General features: G+C 35.8%; 1 protein-coding gene across 1 annotated transcript; it reads right to left on the bottom strand.

Annotated features, from left to right (window-relative positions):
* Positions 1-12,033: 12,033 nt before the first annotated feature.
* LOC106329508 (dof zinc finger protein DOF5.6) lies at positions 12,034-14,026 on the bottom strand. Its single transcript, XM_013768183.1, has 2 exons — positions 13,704-14,026; positions 12,034-13,302 (listed from the first exon to the last, which is right to left on the bottom strand). The coding sequence occupies exons 1-2, from the start codon at positions 13,749-13,751 to the stop codon at positions 12,235-12,237; spliced, it is 1,116 nt and encodes a 371-aa protein (XP_013623637.1). The 5' UTR covers positions 13,752-14,026; the 3' UTR covers positions 12,034-12,234.
* Positions 14,027-22,340: the final 8,314 nt, after the last annotated feature.

Below are 22,340 nucleotides of genomic sequence, written 5' to 3'. Positions count from 1 at the left end.
TGCTCTTCTTTTTATCTGTTTGATTCATATCCTCTATATACTAAATCACAAGTCACTTAACCAATCATATTTTGACACATAATTTCTATTTAGTATTTAAAAAAATTACAAAAAAAGAGAACAAAGATAAAAACAGAAAACGGCAAAGGTAAACACGTTCTTATATCTTAACAACCAAATTACGTGTTAATTTTTTATATACTTAAAATATTTACTAAAATCCAAATGTTTGCTTAGCCCATCTCACTCCCAACTGTTTTACTCCCATGCCTCCACCATCCCCAGTCACCAGCAATCTCTAGAAAAGAAGTTTCATTCCTTCATTTATATTTGTGCAGTGTTTTCTGTCTACCTATTGATTCATAAGCAAGAAAAAAACACATCTTCTATATACTCATATCCACAATACCGATGTTGGCATGCAACGTTTCGCTCCAAGGAAAATTTGTATTTGGTAATTCATATCATATCCTCTTAAATTTTTTCTTGCTCAATCTCTCTGGATCTCACTCTTTTCTCTACTTCCACTACGATCTCTGTATATCAAGACTTTTTCGCTCACATCACATGCAAAGTTTCTCTTCGAAGAACCTAGGATTGTATCTCCTTTTTTCCAAATATAAAACTCTGAGAAATGAAAGGAAAAATGGAAGACATCAAGGTCGAGCCAGTTTTTGCTTGCATTAATTTCTTTTATAATATTTTAATGTTCTCTTTTTTTATCAAAACTATACATTGTTTTTTTGGGATCAAAAAACTATACACTGTTTTAGTCATATTTTCTGGAGATAGATAAAACGAATACTGAAGTTGGAAGTTCTGCATGAAACAAAGCAGTTAGATTTTTTTTATGTTTGTGTTTTTCTATAGTTTACGTGTTAGTGATTGAATGCAGTACTAATTTTTGTGGAAAAATGGAAGATATCAAGGTTTTCTGTAAGTGTACACTTCTGCATCCAACAAAAACATAACCGGAGAGGGAAAAAGGACAAAAGTAAAACTCATCTTTGACAAGAAGTAAGAAATTTGCTCCGTGCATAACACGGGGTGGTATACTAGTGATTAATAATCCCCATGTCGCCTGATCTTTTCCGTTGTCAATCCATCCACATACACAGAAGAAATTGGGTTTTCTTAACAAACTCAGAACTCAAGACTAGCAGCGGTTTCTGCTCTTTCTTGTTCTCCCCTACAACATCACAGCCAGAGAACCTTCTACTTTAAGACATGCGAGTCAATGGCCTTACAATTCACCTGACGCAGCAGCAGAGGTTTCCACCCTTTGAGCTGTTGTTCTTGCAGAACGGTTCTTGGGTTGTATGAGTTGATCAATCACGTACCTTTTATCCCATCACGATGGTTTCTGCAATATTAGTAGCAGCCAGGACAGCTTTCCATGACCCTTTAGGCGCTGGCTGGATCAAACACTTTTGCCTGTAGTATGAGTAGATAAGGAGGACAGATAATGCATCTCAGAGCTCTTTGAATCCAAAACTTTCTTTCCACGGTTTTGTGTAACCAGAGCTTCTTGAAGATACTCTGCGAGCCTATCTCCCCTACACTGCTAGGTAATTATTTCGTATTCATCTCGAGGAGAAGCGAGTCTTATGCTCATCTACTTCTTGAATGATTATGATGATGATCTCACGTCGATATAGTATTTGAGATCAGTGAATAACATTCGCAAATGAAGAAATTCCAGCTCAATACCTCTAAGGTAACTTACTTTAAACGGATGCAGAAGAAGGAAGACGACGACGACTTTGTCAGTTGCCACTCTGATATATAGCCAACAACTCACAGGCAGCTTTAACTTTCCTTGTTGAGGAGCAACCAATGAAACAAGAGTATATTTTGACCCAAATTTAGATGAGAACATTTCAGAGAACTGGAATTCAATATTTGACTAACCCAACTCACATGAGTTTTAACTTTGATTGAACTGGACGCCAATATATGAATGACAGAGAAATCAAAACCAATCAAAGAACCGAACGAACGAGCTCTAAACATAATTGACCTTTTCTTCCTCGCCTCACAATCAGACAATGTAAAGTAGTCAAGAACACAAAACTTATAAAACGTTTTCTTTGTTTTATTTTTTTCTTAGCTTTCTTATTCTTTTTCTTATTAGATCCTCTTACATCATGATCTCTTTATATAAGCAATAGAAATCCTAAATTATCCTATTACATAGTAATCTAGGAAACTTATCTTTATCCTAGACTTTTTAGTATTAGTTATCCAAGTTTCCTTTTTGAATAACTTGTTTACTAAGTAAACTCTTGAAGCTTATCCAACATTCTCCCCCTTAAGCTTCAAGCCATTTTCTCTTAGATCTTGAACTCCAATCTTTTTCTTCATATCGTTGAACTTTATCTTTGCCAACGCCTTTGTTAGGATATCTGCACATTGATCTTCTCCTCGCACAAACTCAACTTCGATTTGATCCTTTTCAACACATTCTCTGATGAAATGAAATCTCTTCTGGATGTGCTTACTTCGCCGATGAAAAACTGGGTTCTTGGCAAGCGATATGGCCGATTTGTTGTCAACCAAAATCGTGGTTCTTTCTTGCTCTTTCCCCGTGACTTCACTTAGAAGATCTTGAAGCCAGATGGCTTGCTTTGCAGCTTCCGTGGCCGCCATGAACTCGGCTTCGCAAGAAGATAGAGCCACCGTTTGTTGTTTCTGAGAGCACCAGGTTATCGGCGTGTCCCCAAAGAAAAACATGTGTCCTGAAGTACTTTTACCATCATCAGGATCAGTATTGTGACTGCTATCGTTGAAACCAACCAGTTTCTGTGTTCCATCTTTCTTGAACACCAAGCCATTGCCAAGAGTTCCCTTTAGATATCTTAGGACTTGCTTTAGGGCGTTACCATGTGATTCTCTTGGTGACTGCATATATCTACTCAGGATTCCGACAGAGAAGGCAAGATCAGGTCTTGTATGCATAAGGTACCTTAGACATCCTATTCTTCTCTGGTACAAGGTTGCGTCGATCTCAGCTTCATCAAGTGCCTTTGATAGTTTTAAGCCAAACTCCATAGGAATTTGCGTTGAGTTGCAGTCTTGCATTCTTGCTTCTTTGAGTATTCGACTAGTATAAGCTTCTTGCTTAATTTCTATACCGTTCGAGCTCTGTTTGACTTCAATGCCTAGGTAGTAAGTGAGCTTCCCGAGATCAGACATATCAAACTTCTTAGCCATCCCTTCTTTAAACTTCATTATCAGCTTCAGTGAGTTCCCTGTTACAAAGAGATCGTCGACATAGATGGCAACGATGAGAAGCTTATCTCCTTCTTTCTTTCGATACACTGAAATCTCCTTAGAACACTTGGTGAATTTCATGTCGATCAGAATTCTGTTGAGCTTTGTGTTCCAAGCTCTTGGAGCTTGCTTTAATCCATATAAGGCTTTCGAAAGTTTGAAAACTTTATGCTCTTCTCCCTTCTTTTCAATCCCTTCAGGCTGGGAGACATAAACTGCTTCTGTTAACTCACCGTGCAAGAACGCCGTCTTGACATCGAGATGGTGAATTTACCATCCGTTCATTGCAGCCATTCCGATCAAAAACCTTATAGTTTCTAATCGAGCAACTGGAGCGAAAACTTCATCATAATCCACTCCATGTTCTTGTACGTATCCTTTTGTGACTAATCGAGCTTTGAACTTATTGATTGAGCCGTCTGCGTTTTTTTTAATTTTAAACACCCACTTGAGACCTATAATTTTAACTCCAGCTGGTCTATCAACTAGGTCCCACGTTCTATTTTTGTTGATTGAATCAATCTCATCCTCGCAGGCATTTGTCCATTGAATGATATCCTTTGCTTCTTGATAGTTCAGAGGTTCGTCGTCAAGAGATAGAAGAAGAATCTCACTTTCTAAATCTGCAAGAAGAATGTACTCATCGAGATGACTCGGGCTCTTTCTTTGACGAGTTGATCTTCTAGGTTGAAGCTGTTCGCTTTGATCAGTACCAGGCTCCGTGTCGAGTACATCTGATGGTGATTCAACCTCTTCAGTTGACTCTGCTTCTTGTTGCGCGCTGATCAAGTAAGGACCAAACCCATTGTCCATATCATCTCCCCATGTCATTCTAAACATGCCTGATTCTATTGTCTCCTCTGTTTCATCTCCCTTCCAGTTCCAGCATTCTCTTTCATTAAAGATTACGTCACGGCTTATAACAATCCTTTTTGAAGTTGGATTGTAAAGCCGATAAGCCTTTGTCCCTGGTTCTATTCCAAGATGTACTAGCTTTATTGATCGATCATCAAGTTTTCTTAGCTTCCCGGAGTCGATCTTTGCATGAGCAATGCATCCAAAGATCCTGAGATGACCAATGCTAGGTTTCCTGTTCCTTAGACACTCGTAAGGTGTCTGGTTCTTTAGGGCTCTTGTAGGAACTCGATTGATTAGATATGTTGCGTTTCGTACTGCTTCTCCCCACATATAATTTGGAACACTCATAGCTTTCAATATGCTTCTCGTCATCTCCATGAGTGTACGGTTTCTTCGTTCTACCACGCCGTTTTGCTGTGGAGTGTAAGGTGATGTTAAGTGTCGCCTGATTCCTTTTTCTTCGCAATAGTCTTGAAAGTCTTTTGAGGTGAACTCTCCACCTCTATCTGTTCTTAGAGTTACTATCTCCTTGTTGACATCCTTCTCAACGAGTGATTTGAATTTTTTGAATCTTTCAAAGACGTCACTTTTCTCCTTTAGTAGTATTGACCACATCTACCTTGTGTGATCATCTATTATGACGAAGATGTATCTGTTGTGTGACAATGTTGCAGGTGAGATCGGACCACAAAGATCTGCATGTAAGAGCTCCAATGCACGAGAAGCTCTGTAGTTTGTTGCTTTTGGAAAAACTTGTCGAGTCTGTTTTCCAACTAGACATGAGTCGCACATCTGTTTCTCTCTTTCGATGTTTGGTAGTCCTAAAACCATATCATGCGTTGACATTGATTTTATGGTTTTAAAGCTAATGTGTCCAAGTCTAGCGTGCCAATTCCATGAGTCTTCATCAAGTTTCGCAAGCAAGCAGGCTGGTTTGCCGATTTTCAAACTGATCGTGTACAGTCTGTTTGTTGATCTTGGTACCTTCACAAGCAGTCTTCCATTAGGATCTTGTAAAGTTAAGTAATCATCCTTCATCGTCACTTCACAGCCCTGTTCCGTAGCTTGTCCGAGACTTAAGATATTGCTTCTTAGGTCAGGAATGAAATAGATATCAGTTAGAAGCTTTTGCTCCCCTGTTTTTGCTTCAAACAATATTGATCCTTTTCCATTGATGCTGACGCAAGATCCATCACCAAACTTCACTTTACCTTTAATCCTTTCATTCAATTTCGAGAAGTATGACCTTTCACCGGTCATATGATTACTTGCGCCGTTATCTAGGTACCAACATTTTTACTCCTTCTTGCTTGCTTCATACGTTTTCGGCATGATTTTCTCTTTGTTTAAGAATACAACTTCGTGCATATAGAGAGCTGCATCTGCGACTTCTGTTTCCGTTTGATTGAGCTCTTGATCGTCTTTCTTATCAGGACACACAGAGGCAAAGTGACATTTCTTATAACAGTTGAAGCATTCAATCTGTGAGTAGTCCCTTTTTTCTTTGGTTCCCTCATTTGAACTGCTTCTACCACGTCCTCTTCCTCTGTTGCCTCGACCACGACCACGACTACCGCTTTTGCCTCTTCCTCTGTTACTTTGATCGGAGTTTGAGTAGAGGAGAGTCCCTTGTTGATCGTGTGTGTCATCACCGAGTGTGCGTTCCTCGAAAGCTTTGAGTCTCCCAACAATGTCTTCATAGCTTGTCTTATTTAGGTCAAGTACTTTCTCAAGCGCTGCCGTGATGTGAATGTACTTGCTTCGAGGTAAGCTGTTTAGAAACTTTTTCACAAGCTTAGGTTCATCGAGTGTTTGACCTAGGGATGCAGACTTTGCAGCTAGCTCTGATATCTTGCCAGAGAAGGTATCAATTGTATCTGAATCCAACATCCTTAAGCGCTCAAATTCGTTCATCAAGGTTTGTAGACGAGCTTCTTTGACACGTTCGGCACCAAGGTTTCTGGATTTAGTGGCTTCCCAAATCTCTTTAGGGGAGTCTTCTTCTCCAACTTGCATAATCTGATTCTCAGGAATAGATTGAAACAAGAGTGCTGTTGCGATATCATTCTTTTCTTCATCGGTTGTACCAGGATCAATTTCTTCTCAAACCTTGTGAACTCTTAATAAGACCTTCATCCTTTTCGTCCATACAGTGTAATTCGTCGTGCTGAGCATAGGACATCGCACTGAGCTGGGAACGTCTTCTCTTTTCCCTAACGCTTTCATATCCATTAATGTTTTCGTATCAGCCATTTGTTCTTAACTATGTAATCACAAACCTAGAGCTCTGATACCAAATAAAGTAGTCAAGAACACAAAACTTATAAAACGTTTTCTTTGTTTTATTTTTTTCTTAGCTTTCTTATTCTTTTTCTTATTAGATCCTCTTACATCATGATCTCTTTATATAAGCAATAGAAATCCTAACTTATCCTATTACATAGTAATCTAGGAAACTTATCTTTATCCTAGATTTTTTAGTATTAGTTATCCAAGTTTCTTTTTTGAATAACTTGTTTACTAAGTAAACTCTCGAAGCTTATCCAACACAATGTAATATAACCGATCGGTTTGTGCGAGATTTAATCCACCTAACCGATTTCGTTCCATCCGGGTCTATCGGCATGGTGCGTTTCGTGTCCCGGGTTCATTTGGTTTGCTTTGGTTTCTTTTTTTGGGCTAGTCTTTGTGTTTACGCTTTTCTAGGCATTTTAAATTTTTGTTATGCTCTGTGGTTATCCACAAAAATCTTTTATTATGAAATCCTTTTAAAAGAAGAGGGTTACCTAATCTGCTAAGTAAATTTCGGTTCCATCTATATAACTCTCTTGGCTGCCTGAGTAACTTCTCGGTTAATAGAGTCTCTCCTTAATTCTTCTGAATCATCCATTATCACTATTCCCTTATTAATATTAGTATTGCAGGAATTGAAGAGATGATGCTGACAGCCGACACGCTCTTGTTGAGTTACATGCCTTTCCTTGAAGCACTCTTTATCTTCTACCTCATCCTATATATCTTTTTTAGCCAAGTAGAAGACGAAGGACAAGACATAGATATTGCGAATGATCATGGCCACTGTTGCCGCCTTTGTCATCAAGATGTCGCAGCTTTCTCTGATATTCTTCGTCTATCAAAGTGCGACCGTGTACGATCTCTATACTTTCAACTAAAAGAGATTATTTGACTTATCTAATTACGTGCACCTTTTTTTAATATTGAAAGAAACAAACCTCTTTTTTTTCTTCTTCATATGGTTTGTAATTACTATATTGCATGCTTGAGTATCTTTTCTAGCTTTTTAATCTATCTTTAGTTACTACTTGAATTTATGCATGCTCAGAGGGTTGAATCCTCCTGATTTCTAAAAGTAACAATGGTAGACATATATGATGTATAGGGCTTCATTCCATTATCTAACAATTTAACACATCAAATTTTCTTTTTTGTTTCCTCCTGACCAAACTATATTTTCTCACACATATAAAGTCAAACGGAAGTAAGCTGGTTATAATACTCATTCGTCTGGTGTTTCATACACCACTCTATCTCATGCTGATTTGATGTTGAAGACATAGGATTTTGTTTATTCATTTGCTCTCATCTTCTATGCCTATTGGCACTATATAGATTACAAACCAAATCATTTGTAAATGGCCATCCATTCTTTAATTAAATAATAGTATCAAATTTAGTCAAAAAATGATTAACAAAACATCATGTGCGGCTCTCATAAGATATATATAAGACTTCAATTTTCCAATTTGAAAACCAATATACTTTTAACTTTAAGAAAACGACTTGTATTGTATGCTAAATCACAGGCCAGCGATAAATTTTTCTTGGTTTTTCGTAGGAGTTTTTTTTTCTTCTTAAATTTCAGTTATTTATAGAGATATAATTGAATGTATAGTTTTTGTTATCATCCCGTGTGCGAAGCATAGCTAGGGGTGTCAAAATGAGCTAGCTCGCTCAATTCAGCTCAGTTCATAGTGAGTTCGGCTCTTTCATGAGCTAGTTCAGCTCAACTCATTTATTGTATGAGATTTAATATGTAAACCCGAACTTAGATCATCTAGATCATGAGTTAAATGAGCTAACTCGTGATCTAAATAAAAATAATAATAAAAAATATAAAATAAAACAAAATAATGATAAAATAACTTCTATAATATTGTTTAAAATTTAATATTAAAAATCCAAAACATAAATAGTAAATACTAAATAAAATACACATGACAAAATTAAAAAAAGAGAAACTAATGTGGGTTTATATAGAAGATTTTGATAATTCCTAAACAATATAGTTTTTTTTCTTTCTTTCTTTGAAAAAGTTATAGATATATAACTTTTAAAAGTTTAATTTCCATATTACTTATATGTATATTTTACATTTTTATTTTTGAAGATAAATATGATTAATATAGAAATTATCTTTTAAGAAAATTTGGTTTGACATTTTAATTTTAGAAGATAAATATGATAAATATAGAAATTATCTCTTTTTATATAAAAATAGAAGTTATCCAAATATAATATATATATATATATATATATATATTATATACAATTGTAAATATAAAAATGAACAAGCTCATGTTGATTAAAAATCGTTCATATAACTCGTGATCTAATTTAAGTTCGATCATTAAACTCATTTATTCAGTAGGCTTAAAATATAGAGATCATGCTCATAAAAAACACTCTGAACTGAGGTAACTCATGAGCTATAGCTCATTTTGACACCTCATAGCTAATAACTTAACAGAATAGTAGAATATCATTAAGTAATTGGTCCGCGATGATCTATATCCTCTAATTAAAGTTATTTTATTCTTGATCGGCAATACACGAGTTATGTTATTTCGGAGGTGGGTGTAGATACTATAAGATACTACATGATCTAATATATTAAAAGAGAAGTACAAAATTAGACTAACCCTTAGACTTGCACAATATTTACAATAGAATGCCATTGAAATACTTAATAAACTTACCTTTTATTATTCTTTATCTTTTTTGGTTTATTAATTAATTTTCCTAATTCAAATTTTAACTAAAAAATCGGCTACAAGCCTGCAATTACTTCAGAAAATCAAATCTCATTGATATACGTAACTGTTCGTCACTTCCAAATGTTCAGTCTACTTATGATTTACATAAATTTCTACTCTCATATACATCTGTGACCTACAGCCTTCTTGTAATATAAACCAGAACAATTTATCTTCTTCTCTTCCTCACCTGTATATAGTTGATGAAACATGTATACAAAGCAATGGAAAGTTATTTAATTATTTTTTGTACCCCGAATCGATTTTTTCTAACAGAAATAATTTCTAAACAAACAAAATCATTTTATTCAAAATGTAAACCAACTAGACATATCAGTGTATGCATACGTATAGTTTTTTTGTATAAATACAAACCAACTAGACAAATCAATATATTATACAAACCAACTAGACAAATCATTATATTCATACGTAAATATTTGTTTGTTATTAAATTCAAACCAACTATACAAATCTAATTACTTAGTGAGGAATCTTTATTATAACATTATTGAGAAACTAAAATACACAAAAAAACTTATAATATTACCTATTACTAAATCACATAATGTATTTCCAAAATCATTGTTTTCCCTTGACTTGCGGATCAATCTATTTTAGTTTTGAAAATTTAATGTACATAATTTATTCAAAAAATATACACCTCCTTTACATCGATCAATTAGTTCCACAAATCTATTATCTCTATATCAAATATTCACACTATCTTTTTACACAATATATATATTGACTACATTTGTACTAACCAATTTATTCTATATACAGAATATATAGTGAAATTAAATTCACACTATCTTATGGAAGTCAAAATCTTACACATAAATCTAATTATATAAAGGTTAAATTTTTATATGATTACCTAATATCGGTGATACAATATACGGAAAAATGCAAACAAATAAAATCTCTCCATGTAATCTAAAATATAACAATTATGTAATAAAACTAAATTTAAAAAATATAATATTTAGTATATTATTAAAAATAGAAGTCTTCCCAATTTAAATAATAGATTTAAGCATCTAATTTTCTTTCCCTAATTTGGATTATAAATTTCTTTAATCGAATCTTAACCAAAATAGATTTTCAATAGATTTTCTATCATATTTTGTAGTAATATATTAAATATTTTTCAATATTTATTAGTAATAAATAATAAAGTAAAAAATAACGTATCATGATCAATTTATATAATATATAAATATAATATAAATAATATATTAATAAATTATTAGAATAATGTTTTCATATATATAAGTCTAATTATTTATAACTATTAGATTTTTTATATGATACATGTGATATAATAGACGGTTAAAATCATAAAATATAATTATTCAAAGTAATAAATAAAATTGTTATTTTAAAATGTTATATTAACAATTATGTAATACATTTAAATTTTACAAATATATATTATAACCTTTAGTACAAAAATTGTTTTTAAAGTGTGAAAACAAATATTCAGACGGTTATGGTCTCAAGGAATAAACAATAATAGTGCGAGATTATTTTTCTTTAACAGATTTATTTTAATAGAAATTAAATTATAATTCCAAATGATTTTATAAATTTTGTGAATGATAAGTTTATTTTATTTGTTTTAAAGGGTGCTTAAATTTTAGAATTGGAAAGAATTATGACCAATTCCTATACTATTTTAATTAGGATGATTAAAATTGATATCAGAATACTTATTAAAATATTAATTTACTATTATTATAACTGTAAATTTTAGTTTTGATCTACATTTATAATTAAATATTACAAATATATCATTTAGTACAAACAATAAATTAAAAAAATAAAATAAATATTCGTGCGGTCGCGCGGATGAAATTCTAGTTAGTTGTAGTTTAAATTGGAAACGATAAATCCAAAACAGTATTACATTGGGAGAAATTCGAAGACATCCAAATCTTAATTTATATGTGTATATATACATATATAACTTTCTGAATCTCCTAAGTCTAAGTATCTTAATTAGTTTTTTTTTAATTATCTTCTTTCTTAAAATAGTTACTTGACTTTAGGAAGCCCTAAATAGCTAGAATTTTTATTTGTTGCGAATATGGCGTTGACGGTGAGCGCGGTTGAACTGGAGGATTGTTTTTTCGTGATGGGCGTTCTATTGTTCGTTCTCATTGGCTTAATAGTAGAAATTCTGGTGAAACGTCGTGAGCAAATTCTCGAAGATGTGAAAAAATCATCGGATAACCTCAAAAACTGCATATGCGGCTGTGGAGTGGATCGTTGTGCGATTTATCAAGAGGATCTCAAAGCACTCGAGAAAACACTCGAAAACTCCAACTGCAAGCACATTAAAGCCATCTTTGCCAGCTTTAAGGCTGCCCCATAGCTTTTTTTTTTTGTTTTTTGTTTTTGTTCAACTTTTTTTCACAAATTTTAAATTGCTGAATTTTCAGTGTTTGACTTCTACCCCGTTGTATTATATTTTGGTTTTAGCAAGTGTTTCAAGATCTAATAAACCACCTTTCAATAAATGTTAAACTTGCTTACCACATATATATATATATATATATATATATATATATATAACATTATATCTGAATGGTGGACGATTATATATACTTGCTTAGGTTTGCAAGTATAGGTGTGTGATTGTCTCATCATCATGATTGCTGGAAACATCGTACTGTATACAAAAGAAGCCATTCCATAAAACTTTTCTTGATATGTATCATCCATGGCTGCAATTGGTAAAGTACCACTATCTGGCCACATTGTCACAAATGTGATCACTTTTGTCATAACAACTAACCGCTTTATATAGCAAAATTTATCCCTGTCCCCGTTACGTAAGTGCTTGATTAATTATGGGATGAAGATCCTGATTTGATTAACAAACAGAAAATACAGAAAATAGCATCAGGGATAAAATAGTAAACAGAAAAGAAGGCATCACAATACCACACACAAAACGAAAAATATATCTGAAAATTACTAATCAAACCAACCCCTTCTCTACTTTGATAACGACAAGAAAAAAGGTTTTGATACTAGTTTATTAAATCAAGTAGTTTGTTTTAGTGGACGAACCATAGCCACTCATCAAACCATTCCACGACGAACCTAAGCCGTTAATATAACCGCCACCTACGTATCCACCACCGTCAGATTTTCCTCCGCTACCATTGGAGTTGCCTTGACTTTGTTGCCAATCAAGCGATAACAGCTTTGGACTTGGCTTCACATCCATTATTGATGTTACCCTTTGATTATCTTCATGATGATTATAATGATGATGGTCATAATTAGATAGCATAAGTCTTTGGGATGTAGAGATATCCATGAGATCACCACCACCATTTCCGTTGCTTGCCGGACAAAACCCGTGAAACCCATCATTGTTGTTGTTGTTGTTGTTGTTGTTAAGACCTAATCCGTGATTTAGACCCATGTGATGTTGATGATGATCACCGTTACTTCCAGGATCAACCATGACTAGATTGTCATTGTTCACTCCCATGAGATCAAACTTACTGTCCAAAAAATCAATAGGTCTAGGGATCGGTGAAAGCAAACCGCCATACTTGCTCTCCAAGAGACCAACATTACTATGGCCGAGAGCTGTGGAAGACCCCATCATCCCATTCGCACCAAAATGTGAAAACCCTAGAGAGTCATTTTGGTAGTTCTGATGAGAATGTGCTAAAGCCATAAGGTCACTGGTATTAGTGGTAACAACGTTGGATGGCTTTTTTCCGGAAGACGTGGAGGATGAAGAATTAGAGGAAGAGGGTTTCTTGTTTTTCCGGCAGCCACCACCGACCGGAATATTCCTTAGAGTGCCGCCTTTGGTCCAGTAACGGCGACAAGTCTTGCAGAAGTAACGAGGCTGAGAGAGACTATAGTTATTGTAGTAACAGAACTTAGTATGTGTTGACTCGCAACGAGGACACTTCTGAGGATGGTCGTGAGGTGGACGCAGCCTCCTTCCACCGTCCATCAGAGCAGCCGCGGCTACAGCCATGGCCGAGGCTTGTGGTCTAGTGCTGCAAGCAGCTAGTATGTCGGCTGCTGATGGAGAAGTCGATGTAGAGTCTAACATGCTTCCTCCTGATGACTCAGCTTCCTAATATTAAGATTCACATAACCATATCAAAATGTGTTAACAGTGTAAGATCTATATAATTGTTTTCCCTTAAAGTTTTGCACGCCAAATTAGAACGATGGTTCGAGATGAGTGAGGTCTAAAAACTGTTTCATACCATTTTTTTGCACATGAGACATTTGCATGTGTTTGCATGAGACAAAAACAAAATCATAAGAAACAAAAATCACATCTACTAAAAGATTTTTTTTCAGCTGTGTAAACAAAAATGTCAAACGTAAATGTTTTTTACATTTACAAATTACAATTAACAAAATAATTCTGTTAAAAGTTTCAATTTTATGTTCTTTGAAAGAAATATGCTAAGTTTAAAAGTAAATGCAAACGCAAAATACATATAATCTAGGCCTAACTGGAGATACCTGGAGCCAGTCAGAATCCATGCAAACTTGAAGAGAAGTGAGACCCATATTGTGTTTTGTTTTGTTTTGTTGGGGAGAGTCAGAATTTTAAGACAAATTCATACATGAACAAAATCTAGAGAGAGAGAAGAAAGAGAGGAGATTAGGCAATGAAGAGTTTGGGGGTTGGGGTGTGAATAAGAAGGAAGCAAGAAGAGGACCCTTCGCCTCGGGATTGCTGTCTCCACTCAAAACCACTTCTACTGTACTTAGTTAAGTTCACACTTACAAATTGGTTTTTACTTTTTATTTTTAGTTTAACACTACTATTTCCAATAAGAAAATATCATTTCAACTTAACAAATAATTTCATAAACCTTGTTCATTGTATCTATATGAACTTTAATCATTCATTTTGCTCTCCCATAACTCAGGTGTCTTATCTAAACCACGTACTAATGTATGTAAAATTGTAATTCAATAGTTTTATTATATTGTTTTCATGTTTTTGTTTTTTTGTTTTTCTTCTTTGTGACTATTTGTAAGTCTTACTTTTCTATGGGCAATAAAGCTTAACCGCGGAGCTTCCTTTGAATGTTCTATCTGGAATGAATGTAAGATATGCGGATATGGTGGGTAATTCTAAGTCTCATGACTCATCTATATTCCCTAATTTCTTACATTTTTAAAAATTGTTCAGAAAATTACTCAATCAATATGTTTTGCTTCCAGTTTAAACTCTAAAAGAAAATTTGATATTTGAAAAGTTAACACGCGTTGCTTTGGTGATCATGATAAAAGTGAAAATTCATTACGATTTATTTGTAAATTGATCTCTATGTAATTAAATAAGTTGTATAGGTGGACTGTATATACGGAAAAAAAGAAAGCGTCGGTGGTTCCAAAATCCTTGGACCCACATTACCTTTTGTGGGTCCACGTCAACTTGACCAAACATCTTTATCTATCCGACGGCTATGATTAACCTATGGGGTCTGGATGAATAATATAAGACGTCAGATGGGTTCAGAGATAGCGGCTTGATCGTCACACAACAGAGACAAAAGTGAGAGGAGAATATCTTTTTCGAAGTTTTGTCTATGTTTTTTCGTTTTGAAACTTACGATAAAGAGGAAAATTCATGGGCTCCATTCGCTCGCTCTGCTCAAGCAAAGTATCTATTCTCTTGTCACCTGTCACTTGTTCTACATGTGGCAACCTGTTACAGTTTTTTTTCATTTTGTTAGTTACTTCCCAAATCATTAGTACATTATTCAAAATAAATTACTTTGGATACTTTCTAGATTATTTTTTATCGAATTAAAAGTTAAAGAGCTTGATCGATGAAAAAAGAAGAACACAGAAAAGTTGAGGGTTCTAATTATTTATATATGTATGTGAATTAAACTTTTTGATTATTTTGGTTAAACGTTAAAATAACTTTTAGATTCTTAATTGTATGGAAGCAGAACTAAAAATTCAAAAAATATTTTTGAAAGTAATTTCAATTCAAATTTGACTAAAAGAATAAACTAAAACCGATTAAGTACCTGGAGTTAAGTTATCCTTTGGCTTGATATTTTTCATGCTGATCAACTTTCACTCGAAACACAATATCATAAAGATATTCACTCGACCGCCAAAATAAAACCAGTCTATATTTAAAATTACTTTTTGTAATCTATTGAATTGTGGACTTAGTTGATAAAAACTGTAGCTTTGAGATATTTTTTAAGATTTAAATTGTAGATTTTATGGTTTTAGCTTTAGATTATATTGTCGTAAAATTATTTTAAAGTTTTAAAAAAAATTAAACATAAATTTGTAAAAAAAAAAAAATAATTTCTATATACATATTTATTTTTAAGATTTTGGATTATACCTTTAGATTTTCTTACTTGATTATTTTTATTTTACTTTTGTATAGAGAATTGAGACTTCGAAGAACACTCGCACACATTACCGATCATCCCCTATATTAAATATTTAGAAAACTATATCTAGAAAAATGTTAACAATAGTTGACGAGCATTCTTGTCGATAAAGTATTTCCCTTAATTCTTGGCTACATAGTTTACATGAGCGATTGATTATATAATACATTTAAATGACACTACAAGTTGTATTAGTCTTTTATTATATACTTCATCCGTTTCATTTTTACAAATCTTGATTTGCTAGTGTCTGTTTATCACCAAAAATGGACATTCAAACGGACAAGCTGCCTTTCTCAACGCTGCTGTTTTTATTCTTGTAACGGTTTTATTATATTCTCTATCATTTTTACAAATCTTGATTTGCTAGTGTCTGTTTTATCCTTGTATTCCTTTGAACTAAATGTCGGGGTTTTATTTGATCAGTTCGCACATCGTGGTTTGTACGATGCTGTTTTTATTCTTGTAACGGTTTGAATCTCTTAATGAAAACATTGGTGCACAAAAAAAAAAAACGGACAAGCTGCCTTTCTCAACGCTCACAACTCAATAATAAAATAACTGTACACTAGCATCATCTAGAAAATTAAGAAAACTCATCTAAACAATTCTCTTCTGCTGTTTGTATTGGTCATCTTTGACTCAGCCGTCTCTGTCTTTTTGGCAAACAAAACTAAGAAGAAGACCCCTAAGAAGAAACAATATCAAAAGCTTATACTCAGGTTTGATGTTCTTTGTGGGTTGGTTCTTATCTATATTTGGTGGCACGGTGATAGTTAACCAATAGGTGAGAATAAAATTTCTGGTGGCAATTACATTTGGTACAGTGGGAGGATCTTGTTTATATATGTTATACGATACATGCAAATCATGTTCTAGTATGGTAACAAGGAAGCCCTTGAAAATGATTCCCTTGGGTTGTATTTAGGAGCATCAGTTGTCATGGTCATCTTGGCTAGGAAAATCAATAGGCTAAGGTCACAACTCTTCCAAAATACATATAGTTATGGTGGATAGATTTTATGTTTTTTACAAATTTTTAATTAGTTAATAATAAAAATTGTAAATTTTAAGAAAGTAATTGAGTTTGTTGATCTATTCTTGGTTTAAAGTTATTATAAACTTATAAATGAAAAAAAATTATGCAATATCTGATAAAAATTTCATGTATCATCTTAATTAATATGTGTGAAAATCAAGGCAGAATCAAGGCACAACGGATCTCCAACTTTGACACGCGCCTCACGCACATCTTTCAAAAGGCTATTAAGATTTGGTTCCGCCGTCAAGCTGATCGCCCTTTCTGTCGTCTTCCGGCGTCATTCAAGACGTCGGCCCAAATTTTTTTCCACCTTCTTAATTTCTCTCCTCTTCATGGGGAAGAAAAAACCACCCAGAAGCCTTCTTTGAGCAAAACGAAGAAAACAAGATTAAAAAGACCGATGATAAAAAAATGCCTTCACGAAGGAACAAAGCCAAACCTCCAACTTAACAGTGGCAAGTCCGAGCGACTCCTCCTTCTTTGGAACCACCAGATAAAACTGTATTGCCTTTAGTAGGTGAAAGCAATGGACTCTCCCTCGGTGAAAAGAAAACTGATACTGAAAACATGGCTTATTGATGCAGCGTATCATTACCTTCACCGCCATTGTTATGGGCTTCTTCGTTTCGGGCTTTACTTGTGTTACAAGTTATGGTTTTTTTCCTTTTATTGCTTGGATTAGATAATTGTTAATTCTCCTTTTTAGTTTGGGACTAGCTTTATTCGATTAGCATAAATAGCGGCTTTAGCTTTTGTAAGAGATAGACTATTTTGATTAATAAAGATTACAAGTTTTAGAGTTTTAAAGAGCTTCTCGTTAAGCACTGCGAAGAGTATTCGCGCATATCGTTGTTGTTTTCCAAGAGACTTCAAAAAAACGTTACCTGTTTGAAGATCAAACCCTTGATTTATCAAACCCTAGCTTCCGCTCTCTATCAGTTGGTATCAGAATCAGTACGTTTTGGGAAAGAATTTCTCGTTTTCGATGACTAAGAAAACATGAGGTTCGGGTGGTGACAATCGGGATCAGAATCCGGAAGGAACCACGGCAGAATTTACTGAGCTTTGAACCCTAATTGTCGAGATGCAGACAGTGACGCACACATCCATGACAGCTATGCAAACATCCATACAACAACTCGGCGATACAGTTGGAACATTAGCAGCCCGCATCGACGCCCTCACCACGGCTCTAACAACTCGTCTGGATCCTCAAAACCAACCCGTTGTTCTTGCCCCACCACAAGCTCAACATCAACTTCCACATCAACAACAACACCCGCCGCCTCACCACCAACGTCCACAACACTAGCGACAACTTCCGGCTCCAGCCCAACAGCAGCGACACTTCAATGACAGAGATGTCAACAGAGCTCACCCGGTTCTTTCTGATGACGAAGACGAACTTAATCGTCAAGCTTATCTCGAGGACCTACAGTATCAAGATAACTATGATACCCGATGGGAAAAAGGCTTTCGGGTTAATATACCAGAATTTAATGGGGTTCTCCGGGGTGACGATCTCATCGACCGGATAATTTCGGTTGAGGAAATATTTGACTTTAAACAAGTCCCGCCTGGTCGTCGCGTCTCTCTAGTCGCTATGCGATTTCGAGGCCATGCAGCCACATGGTGGAAACAGTTGAAAACAACTCGTTCTCGTACCGGTAAAACACCTATTCAGTCTTGGGAAAAATTAGTAAAACATCTTCGGCAAACTTTCTTACCACACAACTATGAACGTACCATGTATACGAGGTTACAAAATCTCCGACAAAGTAATCGTAGTGAGGATGAAAATGCATAGGAATTTTCACTTCTGCTAACCCGAAACGAGATTCATGACACTCAATTCCAATTGGTTTCACGTTTCATTAGGGGTATCATATCACAACTCCAGACAGCCATGGCCCAATTTGATCCAACCACGATCGGAGAGGCGCATCGTCGTGCAGCTTCATTCGAACAACAGTCACGGTCGTCTAACTGGACCTCTTCCTCGTCACGTTCCAAGACACAAGAGCAGATAGGACACAGTACTTCCTCGGTTCCAAAAGAAACTGACGATGCCACCTCTTCTGCAACTAAGAATATCACACCGGAAGAGCAACCACTTCGCCATTCTACTCGACCAAATGCCCTCCATTGCTATATTTGTGGAGAACTTGGACATCGACAAACGGCGTGCCAAAATTCAACGCGTCGAGGTTTGGTCATCGATGATTCGATAATAGAACAAAAAGTTTATGATTCTCAGGAGGAAGAAGAAAACGCCGACGAAAACACGGATCAAACGACCACAGGAGATCACGACCGCCTTCTCGTCCTGCGTCGAGCATGCCTCACACCGGTGACACAGGATGACAAATGGTTGCACACTAATATTTTCCGAGCCACTTGTACAATTGACAACCGCATTTGCAATTTTGCCATCGATTCAGGAAGCTGCCGTAATGTGGTTTCTTAAGAGGCTGTCGAGAAGTTCGGCATCACACGGGAGACACAACAGAGTTCGTACAATCTTGGCTAGCTTAACGACACGGCAAAAATCCGCATCACACAACGAGCAAAAGTGTCGTTCTCCATTGGATCACATTACCGAGATCGCATGTATTTTGACATTGCGCCGATTGATTTTGGTCACTTACTTCTCGATCGTCTGTGGGAATTTGATCAAAGAATTATGCATGACGGCGCAAAGAACACTTACAGCTTTGTCTGGGATTCACAGAAAATCGTTCTGCTTCCATCCAAGGATTCATCGACCTCACTACCGCCGCTTACTCCACCATCGGCAGAACCACTTCCTACGCGCGCTATTGGTCCATCTCTCTCGAAACCGACAATCTCAACCCCGGCAACACTTCTCTGTTCTTATACAACGTTTATGGCAGAATTTCAAACTGAAGGTTATACACTCGCTTTAGTACCCACCGCAGGTCAGAGTAACGCCCAGTCATCACTTCCACCGTCATTAACATCGGTGCTCAATGACTTTGGAGACGTCTTTCCAACGGAACTACCAGAAGGACTACCTCCACTTCGGGATATTCAACATCAAATCAATTTTTTCTCCTGGCGCGACAGTACCAAATAGACCACACTACCGCATGAGCCCACTTGAACACGAAGAATTAAGAAGAGAGGTCGAAGATCTTCTGCGTAAAGGCCACATTAAAGAGAGTCTCAGTCCGTGTGCCAAACCTGCTCTCTTAATACTAAAAAAAAACGGTTCATGGCGCATGTGTGTAGACAGTCGTGCAATCAACAAAATTACCATTCGTTACCGGTTCCCTATTCCCCGATTGGATGATCTCTTTGATCAAATTGGCTCTGCCAAAATTTTCTCCAAAATCGACCTTAAAAGTGGTTATCACCAGATACGTATACGACCCGGAGACGAATGGAAGACAACTTTTAAAACTCGGGAATGCCTTTTTGAATGGATGGTAATGCCTTTTGGTCTCTCTAATGCTCCTAGTACTTTCATGCGCATCATGAACCAAGCTTTGAGGCCATTCATTGGAAAGTTCGTCGTCGTCTATTTTGATGATATACTTATCTTCAGTTCATCTATCTCCGACCATACCGAGCATCTGCGCCAAGTCCTTACTGTCCTGCGATCTGAAAAACTGTTTGCCGCCAAGCAGAAGTGTGAATTTGGTGTCTCGAAAGTTCTCTTTCTTGGATATGTGGTAAAGTTTTTTTGCCGCCAAGTCTAAAGTTTTTTAGTAATAAATATGTGTTAAGAACTTTACTTAAAAAACACTTAATTTTTTATCCTCCATTGCAAGTTTCTTAAGTATGAGTTCTTAAAAAAAAAAACTTTAGAAGTTGAAAACTAATGGCATGACTTTGATCATCAACCATCGATCATCATCAACATGACTTTGACATCAACACAAACGCTGTATTTATGGTCATCCATTGCTTATACTATAACAACACAAGATAGGAAAAGGCCATTACTTGCAATGCCGAAGTGATTCATATCGTTCTTCAGCAGTCATCACATTCCTTCCCTTTGTACTTATGTGTCGTTTCATCGTTGCAACATCCCACAACAAGGTAAGTGTTTGGAAACCTAGAGCAACGGCAAAACCGTAAAGAACACAAAAACTATTTCTCAAAATTACAAAATCAAACACAGAAACACATCAGAGCTATTGCAAAATCTCAACAAACGAAGCTCTGACCTATCAAAATCACACACCACAATGCTTTGCGCATCACAAAATTTGGCAGTAATATTAATCAAAACAGATCAAATTCTCATCGAGATCACAGATCAATCGCCCAAACAAAAACAAAAACGAAATCGAATCAGGGATATGCAGAATTAGTCAGAAGCTATCTACTGGAGATAAAGAGGTTACTAACGATACGATCAGTCGGAGGCGAACTCTCGTTCGCTGTAGAACCGGGGAGTGCGACGGCAGTGGAGGGGAGGTCTGCGGTGACGTTGCTCATATTCTCCGAAGGTCTGAGGAGAACAGACGTGGACATTGTAGAGCCCTTCGTTAACCAAAGCCTCATCGAGAGAGACGAGTCCAATCGAATCAATCCCATCGCCGTTTGTAACATCGATCTCCTCTACCTCCTCCTTGGCCGTAATATCGACGGAGTCAGAAGTAGACGGAGGCTCATCCTGGAGATTCGAGACGAGTGCGACTGATAAGCTTCGAGGTCATCGTGTAGAAGCTCAATCAGAGAAGAACGAAGAGAGGGGAGTCTGGAGAAGACACTACAGAAGAAGGCGATGCCTTTGATGCGGAGAAGAGTTACAGAAGAAGACGATGAGATTGATGCGGAGGATGGGATCGTCGGTGAGGAACGGACCGTTGTCCTGCGGAGAACACGAAGACAAGAATCTTCGAAGACGGAGAACACGAAGGAAGAAAGGAAGAAAGAAAGAAAGAGAAGAGAAAAATCTATATGGCAGTTGCATCACTCCTGATGCGACACGTCAGCGATATGTGGATCCCACTTTTAAAAAGTGTGAAAAAAGTATCAAGTCTGTGACTCGAACCCGGATTATTGAGATCTAAACAACAACATTTTAACCATTGAGCTAAAAGATTCTTTGTACATTAATGGCTGAAACAAATATATATTTATGAAGGTCGGAAACCTTTGCTTTTTCGGTTTTCTCTGTAGGACCCACAACTTATTTATTTTATCTAATGATTTAATAAATACTTTATAACTCACGTTTTGAAATGAGATTCGTTAAAAAAAAGCCCAATAAACCTCTTTGGTCTGTAAGCGTTCTCTTCAATGGAAGTATAGGGCTTTCAATTTTTAATCATCGGTTCATGACTCATCTAAGAAACACAGATTGGCTCTTTGAGTTTCATGAATCAGTTTTTCTTCTTTAGTCTCTACATCTCCCCATCTTTAATAAATTCATCATCAGTTCTTTTATTTTGCCTGATAAATTATGATTGTGTGGTTTTAATTTTCTTTGGTCATCCTTAGCTTGCACCCTTTGATCTAACCAAGAAAAAGAAGAAGACATTTGTCGTTCAGGATGTCATCGAGGACTCAGCTGAGTCACACAGGAGACATACTATCTGTTGTCTGATTGTTCAAGAAGAGTTTATGTGCTGTGAAACATATTTGTTTCTTTTCATCAGTTGCTTTGTTTAATCTTTTTTCCTGCAAATAATGATGGCTTTGACA

Source organism: Brassica oleracea, chromosome C3, assembly GCF_000695525.1.
Source record: "Brassica oleracea var. oleracea cultivar TO1000 chromosome C3, BOL, whole genome shotgun sequence".
NCBI classification, from domain to species: Eukaryota; Viridiplantae; Streptophyta; class Magnoliopsida; order Brassicales; family Brassicaceae; genus Brassica; species Brassica oleracea.
This window is presented reverse-complemented; position numbering and strand designations above follow the sequence as displayed.